The sequence below is a fragment of the Macrobrachium rosenbergii genome, chromosome 48, assembly GCF_040412425.1.
Source record: "Macrobrachium rosenbergii isolate ZJJX-2024 chromosome 48, ASM4041242v1, whole genome shotgun sequence".
NCBI lineage: Eukaryota > Metazoa > Arthropoda > Malacostraca > Decapoda > Palaemonidae > Macrobrachium > Macrobrachium rosenbergii.
In genome coordinates, this window is record NC_089788.1 from 59,516,252 (window position 1) to 59,528,365 (window position 12,114).

The following is a 12,114-nucleotide window of genomic DNA, read 5'->3' on the forward strand; positions in this document are numbered from 1 at the left end:
TCGATCACAGAAGTGATCAGCTTTTCCTTAAAAAGTGGTAGCTATGCGTTGGGACTTGACATTTACGGGAGGCGTGATTATCGAACTAATTTTACAAAATTCATTCCTGGCTGACTCAAGACGGAAACAAAGGAAATCAATCATTACCGGCAGAATCAATTTCATATAAGATGTGAGTCATTGCCAACTTGTTCAAAAACTGATTTCAGATAACAACGCCTACTACCCAAGCATACCAACAATATCTAAGCAAGGATTAGTTTAATATAAGTGTAATTTCTCTAGCCATTTTCTTGGGCGAGAGCGGTTTAACGCAGACAACATAAAGGATTTTTATGATCATGGGCTGGCAACGCTATCGAAGTGCCCTTGAAGAAGAGGCTGACGTTTACGCATTTTGCATAACTAAGATCAAATGCCGTTCGGTCATGTGAGAGACGTGGAATCCTGCTGAATTATTTCCGTATCTCTTTATGCTTCATCACAAGAACGTATTTCCTTTGTGCGATTAATAAAAATCGCCTAAAGATAAGGAATGATCCGAGTGGTTTGAACTGAGCGGGTGGTTGTAGGTGGTTGGATGCCGCTGCCCCCAGATGGCAGCAGCTGTGGCTGTAGTAGGCATACAGCGTGGGCCACAGCGACGTACACTCTGTTTCAATGAGCAAATCTCGTCCCTCCGGTTGAAACGCCACTTCCAATGGGACAACTCCATTGAAATATGAGTCTGGAAGGATGCGTTCATCTTTCCGAGTTCAAGTCGTCGAGAGGGACGCAGCCATTTCGTGTGATTTACAGTTTCTTTGTCTTTTGCACGAGTAAAGCGGCGAGGCGGCAGAAGGTGAGGAAAGAGAGAGAGAGATCTCTCTCTCACTCCGTCAGCTGATCGGCGGCACCCCCGCTAGCGGGGCCTGTCCTGAGACGCCGCCTTCCCCTATTTTCATGCGAATTGTGAAACAAGTATGCCCTGTGGCCTCGCTCCCTGCCTTTCCGCCCTTCGCGGGGGTGTGTGAGAAGGCGGAGGCGGTGGTTTGATGTTTGTCAAACAAATCGTTTGTGTGTGAGAGAGTGGAATTGGCGTTTGACAAGATGCTTTGTTTTGGGGTGTTGGTTTGACCCGATCAGCTGAGTGTGTGTGTGTGTGTATGCGAGGGGGAGGAGGAGGAGGAGAGCGAGGAAATGTTGCCATGTACCGAATTTCCCTTCTGTCCCGTGTTTGTCTTTTAAATTAGGACTACCCTTTTTCATTTTGACCCATCTCAATTGTTGCTAGGTTATGTAATGACCAGCTTGCTGTGACAACTAGCCTGAAGGCGTAATTATGACGGCCGATGTCACTCGTCGTCCATGTGTTTTGCGAAAAGGCCACGGTTTTTTTTAAAGAAATTTAATGTTTTGTACTGAGGCTACTTTATGGCCATTCATTCGTGTTTTATTCTCTTAGGAAATTCTTTCGAGTGACATAAATGAAAAGTGTACTCTCACGCCCTCTGTCAGGAATTTGGCGGAAGTTTGAAAGTGTATGTTAGGACATAGACAGTCTTATTATGGAAGTAAAACGGCGTGTTTAGTTTTTTGTTCACGCATACCTTATCAAACTAGTGTAATTTATCGACATCGAAATTCACTTGAATGGTACTTGGTGAAATGGCCGTCATTGTCTTTGTCTGCTGTTCACTAGGCCAGGTTATTTGTGGTATTTGGTCCCGGGTCTTAGGTGCAGCCTAACTAGACTGCCGGGAATCTACCTTAACCTATGAAAGGTAGACAACTGAGGCTATTGGTTAACACAGTAGGATCTGTGTTTGTGTTACCGTGGAATAGTATATTTTATGGGGATGCTAATATCAACATGGAGTACTGGAATAATCCAATATTGCATACAGTGTATACTCCACACTGTGAGCGAAATGTTAGTTCTCTCCCGTTTTTCACAGTAAATTAATTTTGGCTTTGCTGCTCTTAAACTAGTAGATAAAGCCTACTCTGACTGCAGTAAGTCCTTTGTTCCCCTGTGTTTATTATATTGTATGCAGCAAAATATTTAGGTGAATTTATAAACTAAGCTATTTGCAGATTTAACAAGAGCCTAGAATGTAGGTAGTTTTATACTGGATTGTAAATTTGTTTGCAAAATGTTTATCAGGAAATGTGTTTTTTTTTGCAAAAAAATTACAGGATTAGAAAAGTGCAGACAAAGACTTTAAGGCAGTCTAATTACCACATACATTTTCTACGAGAGGCTTATGAGTAACTGAGGCCCGCGTTTGTGCCGAGCACTGAAAGACTGAAAAAGGCTCATGTTATGTATGGTATATTATGAAGACAGGATGTGCCCATTTTTATCACAAGTTTGTACAGACTTAGACCATTTCCTTTGTCTTACTATAGCTTGTTTGCATATACATAATTTCAAGAGTGCAGGGAAGTGAATGAACTTGAAATTAATCTTTTCCTTTTTTTCCAGGCAAAATGGTGTGTGTGTTCAATATGTGGATCCCCTGGCCCCCGCGTTCACGCCTGTTTGCACTGCATCCATTTTGCATGTTACCAGGATCACGTTCATGATCATTCCTCTTCGATGCAACATAATTTGGGTGAGATGGTCATTGCTGGTTACATTGCATAGTAACTTGAGTTATTGTGTATCGTACAGCCAAGGCTATATTTGTCTGCCGGCATAGCCTACTTTACTTTATTAGTATGTAATGTTGAGAATTGTGTACAGTGTTCTGTATTAATTTCTTGCTAGCACTGAATTTAACACTGCTGATGATCATTTTGGATATTTTTCTTTATGGAACATGAGGGTCATGTAATTAATGAGTACTATGTTTATTGATTATTGCAGCAAGGTTGGACTTTTGCTAATCCCTAATTTAATGTGTATGCATTCTTACTGACCCTCTACTACTACTTGAGAGTTGAACAGAGTTGCATGGTTTTTTCAGTTTTTATCCCTGGAGATAGTAATTCTGTTATGCTTAAAAGGTCTGTCGCTTTTTATTATCCAGTTAAAGTTAAATTTGCATGGGTAAGTCCCTGAATGTTTTCAGACTCCCTAGTTTTCACTACCTGTTACATTCAGTTTAACAGTGACTGCAAGTGTAATAGCTCCCAAGTTTATTAATTGAAGTTAGTATTTAAAATAATTTGTTCCCACAGGAATACGAACATATGCTTTCTTAATGAAGTTGCGCTTGCAAGGCGCGCTTCGGCTGTTAGTGATTTGACTAGAAAAACAATAACCTATTGAGTAGGTCTATGAGTCACTTGTCACATGAGCCAGCCTATTCTTCCATTTTGTCTCGGCTCTTTATGCATGTACTCGCCACTGTGTTCATCTCCCGTTTATGTAGCTGAGATTTGTCTCTGTGTCACATGTTCATGCCCTTTTGTGTTTTCCTCTGCAGGGTTTTGCTCTCCTAGTGTCCTGTGTGACTCCAGTAGCCCAATGTGTTATTCCTCGAAGTTTTACCAAGGTTTTTGTTTCAGTTGGAAGCATTTCTGTTATTTCTTTGTGCTTTTGTGAGTCATGCAGTCAACTTCCTTTGTGTGACCTAGTGCATAGTGTGGCACCCACGTGTGTGTGTTTTCCACGGTTACCATGGAGGACATGAAACTCGATTTCTGTCGTTTTGTGGGGAAGGCCAAGCCCCTAGTAAGTTTATGTCCCAGATAGCAGTAGATCCACACACTGTATTTAGTGTCAGGGATGAGAATGCATGAGAGAGGCCACTTGTGAAGATTGTGTGGGTGGTAATCACCCCAGTGGTTGATGAGCTAAATCTTGTAGAAAGCAAAATGAAAATTTATATACAGTACTGTACAGTATATGTAACATGGCAGGGGTTGGACTAAGATGATTAGGAAGGCCCAGAAAAATTACGGAGAAACAGCTTACATGAAGGCCTTCGAGATGAGAGACTGGAGAAAACTCTCTTCATGTTTAATCCTCTATAAGATGATTTATTAAATAGCTTTAGTTGATGGTGAAGAATGCAGATAAATGCAAAACATTCTTTTGCATTTTAAATGATCTTAGAGCTCTTAATATGGTAGCAGCATAAGGCTGACTAAATCTATAACTAAAAGAGAATTGAACAATTCAACAGATTCTGTTCTATATATGAGTCTGACCAACAAAGTTATTGAACTTGTTTCCCCCAAATTGAATTCTTACCCATGTTAGCCTGGCCTGTTGTGGCTTAACCTCAAGGAAGGCATGTCACCAAAGCCCAAAGCTTGTGTCATAATACTGTGTGATACTGAATTGTACAAGATTGTGGACTAGCAGTCTTTTTATGCAATACTTTTTGAAGCCATCAGCTTGTGTAGAACAAGCCTTCATAAAATACAGTATACAAGTCATTGAGAGGGCTGTCTTGCCTGAATGATTGAGTAACGGTATTAATAACAAAGAGGCCAGGTGAAACACGGACTGATTATTATGATGAAAAGTACAGATGGCATGAAAGAAAAGGTTTTCACTTTTTTTTTTTTTACGAGGTGATCCTTGCCTAACACAACATACTTGAGGTTTCTGCAAGAAACTTTTAACAGAGGAACACAAGGATGAAGAAGGGCCGGTCGAGAATACAAAAACAAGGAGAATGAAAGTGAAGTAAAAAAAAAAAATTAAGAACAAGCGACAGCAAAAACCACTGCAAGAAGGCTTACAAAAGGCAGAATAAATAGTGATACCAGGGAGGGATACAGAGAGAGAGACCAGAAGAATGTAAAATAGCCCTGCAATAATTGTATTCAAAGGAAAGAGTGATACACTACAATGTTGAAATTATAGAAGAATAAGATTACTTTAGCATGCTTTGAGAAGGTTGGAAAATGTGCTGGAGGAAATGCTGTGAAAAATTTTCATGAGTTTGGCACCATGCCAGGGATTTCAAAAACAGAAACAGTCTTTTTAATGAGAGAGACAAGAAAAGTACCACGGGAGAGGAAGAGGTAGCACATTTGTTGATCTTAGAGGGCATTTGGCAGAGTACCTAGACAGATAATTGAATGGTCATTAGGAATGCAGTTGGTACCAAAAGAGAGGCATTTTATAATGATGTTACTTTACCTTAACACCAGATTTAGTGATGAGAGTGGTATATGCACCAGAAGAATATGAGATCAGTGTTAGTGTCAATCAAGGATCAGCTCTGAACCTTTTGCTGTTTATCATAGTAATGGAAGAAGCTGCTATGGAATGGAGATACAGAGTTCTCTGGGAGTTGCTTTGTGCAAATGATCTACTGCAAACAGATCATGAAAAAAAAAACAGGTTGAAATGTTTAAAAGGTGGAAGAGTGGAATGGAGATATAACTGAAAATCAGCATAAACAAAACAAAGCTTGGTGACTGGAAAGGAGTTAAAGGAAAATGTACAATCATCAAAGTAACCATGTCATTGTTGTGGGAAGGTTCTGTAGGGTAAATTCTTCACTTTGTACAGAATGTAAGAAAATATACTTGGAGTAAGAGAGATTTTTCATGGTTAAAATGCATTACAAAAGCATAAGGGGAAGAGAGGGGAGTTCAGAACACTGTTGTGATAGTCTGTTACCTTGGGGGGACACTGGATGTGAAAACAGTAAGAGCATAGCTGCAGCATGGATGGAATAAGGAGGGAGAACTAGATTGCTGGAAAAAGCAAGCTTTCCATTAGTAGAGAGCAAAGGCTTATACTGCTATTTGCAGTACAATTATAATCGCACGGGGAAGGAATTGGGGGGGAATTTCAACATTCTAAGTTCATGCATTTTGAAAATGTATGACCCTAGAATGTTAAAATTTACGGCCTGAATACAATGGGGAATTGCATTATGAAAAGAATTGGTGGAGAGAGATGTTATTAAGAGGCAAAAAAAAATGACAGATCTCAAAGAATGAGTTGGTTTAGACATGTTAAGAAGGGATCAGGAACATTTGGTCAGAAAAAGCAGGGAATATCAAATCAGCAGTCCAAGAAATCATGGAGAGAGAGAGAATGTTTATGACTGTAATTTAGTTAGGGTATGTGGAACATGAAGGGTGATGTCTGCTGATTGACTAAGAGTGGACATATCTTAGATATGGGTAATATTCCTCTGTATACATTCCAGATGACTGTCAGAAAAACTTGTTCATGATGGTGCCTTACAGAAGCTCTATTTCAGCTAGGAATTTTGCTGCTGACATATTCCCTTGAGGTACCTGTATGTCTCTGTGCTTAGTAGCAGTTTTTTTTAACTATAAAACTAATTAAACTATTGAACATTGTTCATTTCATTGTTATCGCAAGTAAATTTGATAGGTTGTTAATGTTACTGTTAAACATTACAGTAATTTGTTGTAATTCTTAAAATTTGTCAGCAGTGGTTCATTGTCATTTTTTTTTTCTACTTCCAGCTGTTTAAGAGTTTTACAGTTCATTACATCTTTTGTATGTTTTCCTAATTTTTATTTGGAAACAATAGTTTATGAAAACTTCCCATGACTGCTATATGAATTGGATCCTTACATACTGTATTTAAAATTCAAGGTGCATAATTATGTTGCAAGTCACCAAAAGGGAAAACACTGGAAATGAGGAAATGTATGTGCATTAAGCACCTCCTAAGGCACAAAGTGTACATATAAAAGGTTTGTGATTGACCAAGTCAAAGTAACTGGTAAACTAAAATTTACACAAGTCTGTACTTGCCCATACTCCGATTCAAGAGGTAGTCTTAAGTGTAGCAATGTACCCAATTTGTTATTGATGGATACTTGTTTATGCCCTTCTGAGTGTAACTAGTTTGAAAATGGTTGTGAGGCTTTGTGATCAATTGTATTGTCTCAAATGGTTAACCATTACATACAGTACACTTCATGATGTAGATATTGTTGGCTAAGTACAGGTAGTGGTGGTTTTAGCTAGACTGATGTTCCACAGGTTACTGACCTGGGACTTCTGTTGTCTTCTGGACTAGCAAAATTGGAGATGAAGTGGCTGCTGACCTTCATGAGATCTGAAGCTAATCAGTATGTTGTATCATTAGGCTGAGACTGCATTAGTCTGTCATCTGCTTTGGTTAGCATTTACAGTACATGATTTTAATATTGGACAATACTTTCATTTTTGCTGTATCCAGCAATAATGGTATTAATACTTTTTTTTATTGTTTGACAGCTGCATCAGTGAATCTTACATTCCAGGAAACAAATTGCACAAATAGGTAGTTTATAAAATTAATTTAAACATCTTTAACCTGAAATTATGTTTTGTCACCTTCCATAAGAGTCATTATGATAGGGAACATCTACTCTTACCAGCATCTGCATTCTGTAGAGTTGCCACTTTCTTTTATTGCTTTGAGGTTGACTCATTTTTAAGAGGCCCTCAGATCTTAAACTGTCATGTTATTTTACATGAAATTTGTATGATTTTCCAACATCCTGATAACCACCAAACATGAAATAATACAGTATAATGAGACCACCAAGTTACATTTCCAAACTCACATATATATGGCATACCTTAATAATTGTCATTTGTTATTAAATGAGAGGTGAAAATTGAAGGGAGGTAACATTAAAGAATTAGACAACTTAGCAGGAAAAGACCAAAGGGGATAATTTATAAGTAAAAGGTAGAAACCACTCAAGAACCCTAGTGTCCTTCTGAGGCTGATTTTCCAGCTGCTGTGTTCTAAAGTTAATTTGTTGATATAACTTCTGTCATTATCATGACCATTTTTCTGTAAGTGTCTCTGTGCAGTTTCTCCTCTTTCCCTCATGGTCATTCTAGTCTTTGACAGCTTTTTTGGGTAGTCAATGGACCTTTTGGCCTGTTATGTATGAATGTTTGCACATTCAGTGTTGCATGATAAAACAGGCCAGTACATTCCATGTTATGGCATGTTGCATAAATGCAGGTACATTTTGCATAACAACTGCCAGGTTAATGGGTTTGTTTCAGTGAAATTTTTATCCATTTTGAAAAATCATTGATAGTAATGGTGGTTCTATTTCAGCTAGACCATAGTTTTTTTTTCTAATTTATTAACATGGATGGTATTCTTGTGACATACTTCTTTTATTTTTTGTGGCTCCTAAGTGTTTCAGTTTAAGTGACACTGAACTGAATAACTACAGTAAATCCTACTAACATAACTGAAATGTTGGAACAGCGTCCAGTCTGAGCTTAAATGATTCCTATCTCAAAACACTTAAATTAGACTAGAGAGGCCATAGCTAAGTGTGCAAATAGGGTAAGAGAGAATGATTATGTTTAAGGCAGAAAAGGAGTAAACATTCCTCTTTGGATCATTAGCATATGTTTGAAAGAAAAGCCTGATATACTTTACAATATTACTGATGATGAAAAGGGATGATGTTTGTGTTAGCACTGCCCCCCCTCCATTGCCCATTACTAGTTAGGTAGAGGTAGTCATTCTTACTTGTGGGTCATGGGAAAGTATGAAGAAAAGCATTTATTTCTTCACACTTTCATGCCAGTAATTTTAAAATATGAGAAGAGACAGTCCTCAGACAAAGTTAGACCATTGTTTAGACTTATGTTAATTAGCAACACAAATAAATTTCAATACATATACTATAAATTGTGATCTACAAACTAAAAATCATGAGATGACAAGAAAATAGTTTACTTGAAAGTATCCTGATATTTTCCACAATTGCATCATTTTATATTCATGTAAACTATAATGATTAAAATCAAGTATTTTATAAACAGTGGTGTACAGTTGTACAATTAGTTTTTTATTATGTTAATGGGATTACCACAACCTAAGTGATGTGCAGTTGTAGAATTTGTTTTAAAATACCATGTCAGAATGGTAAGGTTACTGCAAATTTTGATGTTAATGTAGATGGATTTTGCAGCTGCTGATGTTGAACAAGGCCAGATATTGTGCATGGCTTGTGGAGATTATGTCTATGACTCGGAGGTTGGGAGGATTGCCAAGGCTTGCCGTGAAAAATCCCGCCGATCGCTTGGTCTTGACACTGAATACAGGTCATGGCAGCCAGATGAAATGGAAATGACACTCTTGCAGACCCATCCGAAAAGGAGGAGACCAACTGCAAATTCAACTATTGGTATGATTTTTTACAGTGTATGGACACTGGTTTTTTTCAGATGACATGTGCATGTTAGATTACATATGACATTTAAATTTATAAGAGGGAGTTTTACATCATTTGCATTGAAAGACTTGCATTCTTTGCTTTTACAAGATTTTTCTTATAAACTTGAATTCTCTATTTGTATTATGAACCAGTCTTTTATATACTGTTTAGTAATTGTACACAGTGTGAGTTTTAAAAAGTTGATGCTTTATTTTTCATTGCAAAACTGAAGGGAAATACTATATAGAAAATACTGGTCATTGGAAAGAACTAATTGTAACCAATAAGATATTGAATTTTTCCTTTATCATTTGGCACAAATAGTGGCAAACTTCCTTCTTTACAGGTCTTCGAGGTTTAATCAATTTAGGAAATACTTGCTTTATGAGCTGCATAGTGCAGGCATTGACGCACACCCCTTTACTTAGAGACTATTTTCTCTCGGACAAGCATGTTTGCCAGTTCAACAATGATGCTTCACGTTGCTTGGTTTGCGAAATCTCCAGATTATTTCAAGAGGTATGTGTTTAACCAGTTTTTATATTTGATGCTGCCTGGTTTTTATTTCATTAAGCAGTGGTCTAGTAGTATATCAGTATTATCATTATTGAAAACAGTTACTCTTTCAATGGGATTGAGATGATACAAATTTTTCTAAATTTTGTGTTGTGTTACTCTCTTCAACAGGTAGATGATAACTAAAGAACATAGTAAAATATACTGGTGCTGCTGTTTATTAACTCTTATTACATACAATGCACACACAGGCAGTCATCTACAGAGGGAGTGAATAGAATACAAAGTTGTACAGGTATACATAGCAGTGAGGAGGTTTTAAGGTTAGCAGAAGTCTGGGCAGGTCAAATTGTCATTTGTCAGTTGTGGTACCATATTTTCTCAGTTTATAGCTCATATCTCAAGGCAGTGGGACCCTCTTGGTTATATTGATCAGGGAAGTTGGCAGGTTTCTGCTGGTGTGTCCTTCTCTGGTGTACTGTGGTGGTTATTTGTTTTATATCTCCATTTTTCTGGTTGGGCATTTGGTGCTGTTTGTTACAAACATTTCTTTCTTGTCTGTCTGTAGTTGGTGTTTGGCATCACTTCTATGTTCCTTCTTATATTATTTTATTTTTACTATGGGAATGGCACACTGTTCAAGTAATGGTATTTTGTTGCAGAATTCTTCAAGGATATGCAAGGCTTCGAGAATAAGCAGGTGTCGATGGTCTGGTGCCATGTTTATAATTTTCATGGCCTTAACTCTATCTCTTTCTGGTTGTCTTCAGTGCACATAATTGAAGTTATGGAATTTGGCATCTTTTACTAGATGACATTGGTAGGAACTTAGTGGATGTCATCCCAATGTATAAGTGGTGGTGTCCATCCATCAGGCATGTAAATTCATAATGACTGTAAGTTTCTACACCAAGTTTTTTATGATGATGTGGCTGGTTTTCATATTTTTATAGTTGATGATCAGCTGGATTTTTAACTTTTGGTTCCAGAGTGAAATTTGATTCTTTTCGTGGCCTTTTCATCTTCCAGGTGTTTTGATTGTACCATTTTTGCCCTTTGTTAGTTTTCACTGGTATGCCATTTACTGTAATTCTGCTTGCTGTTCTGCTGTTTAACTATTTTATTCAAGAAGCTGTAATTACTGAGTGTGTGAGCTGATGTCTTGATCTCCTTAGTACCGTCCCTCCAAGTGGAACAGTGCATAAAGCCCCTGCCTTAGTGGATTAAGCAAGTTCTCACACATACAAAAATCTGGCTCGGTGGATACTCTGTCTGTTGCACACTTGCTCACTACACTTGGAGTGACAGTACTAGAGAGATTGAGGTGACAACCCAAATATTCATCAATAATGGCTTCTTAAACAAAATGTATGAACAGCCAGCCAGATTTGCAATAATAACAAGAGACAAGAAGGAACATGGAAAATTGGTTGACACCACTCACCAACAAAAGAGAGGGTGAAATTGGGCAAATAACCATGCCCACACTGGAGTGAGCCATTACACCAGTGGGGCAACAACAGCAGAAACCCCCACCCTTCCCAATCAGTGCAACCGAGCCACTGAGAAGGCTTCAGTGCCTTTGGATGTGAGGCTTACAGCAAAAATATCCAACATCACAACTGAACAAAGACAATTCAACCTGCCTGGAATTTTACTAACCTTAAACCTGCTGTTCTGTTATATTCTATTCATTCTCTCTGTAGATAACCACCTGTGTGTGTGCGTCAAAATACAAGCATTAATAAATCAGAAATGACAGCAGTATATTTTCTCATGTCTGATGAGGAAAATACAGTTAGAATAGTATAGAAGACCTTGTAAGCTGAATGCTGTGGAAACCAATTGTTTTCACTGACATTGTCCTTAAAGAGGGACTTCTCTATTATTATTATTATTATTATTATTATTATTATTATTATTATATTATATTATATTATTATTATTATTATTATTATTATTACAATGTTAAATCAGTTCACTAAGGTAATGATTTAATGTGTTTTCATTTTTCTATTGGGTGTTTGTTATGCATATTCTGTTATGTCCAATCTGTCTGCTTAGTAGGGTTTTCCTCTGTTCCATATCTGGATTGCGTGAAGAAACCTGTTAGGAGAGTAATCATGAGTTTTTTCATGTACAGCAGTACTAATTTTCTGCAGTGAGATGTCTCAAATTATGTTGAACTTTCTTACAGTGTTTATCAGATATTGGTTGACATAACCTGCCAACATGACTGAATGAAAACTAAACATTTGAGAAATCTAATATTTGCCAGAATTAATGATAATTTCTTTTTTCATAGTTTTACAGTGGTAACAAAGCGCCTTTAATTCTCCATAAACTACTTCACCTTATCTGGACGCATGCAAGACACTTGGCAGGTTACGAGCAGCAGGATGCACACGAGTTTTTTATTGCTGCCCTTGATGTGTTACATCGTCATTGTCAGGTAATCTTTTTATTTTTCTTGTGAACACA

The 12,114-nt window shown here is 37.6% G+C and overlaps 1 protein-coding gene across 2 annotated transcripts in view; it reads left to right on the plus strand.

Annotated features, from left to right (window-relative positions):
• The first annotated feature begins 584 nt into the window (after nt 1-584).
• The window catches only part of not (non-stop), a 31,690-nt gene continuing 20,160 nt past the window's right edge, over nt 585-12,114 (plus strand). Inside the window, exons 1-5 of one of the 2 annotated variants that reach the window (XM_067091902.1) lie at nt 585-841; nt 2,468-2,597; nt 8,872-9,087; nt 9,464-9,636; nt 11,939-12,085. In XM_067091902.1, coding sequence (XP_066948003.1) covers nt 722-841; nt 2,468-2,597; nt 8,872-9,087; nt 9,464-9,636; nt 11,939-12,085 — 786 coding nt within the window. In that variant the 5' untranslated portion in view covers nt 585-721. The other variant, XM_067091903.1, reaches the window with a different exon arrangement.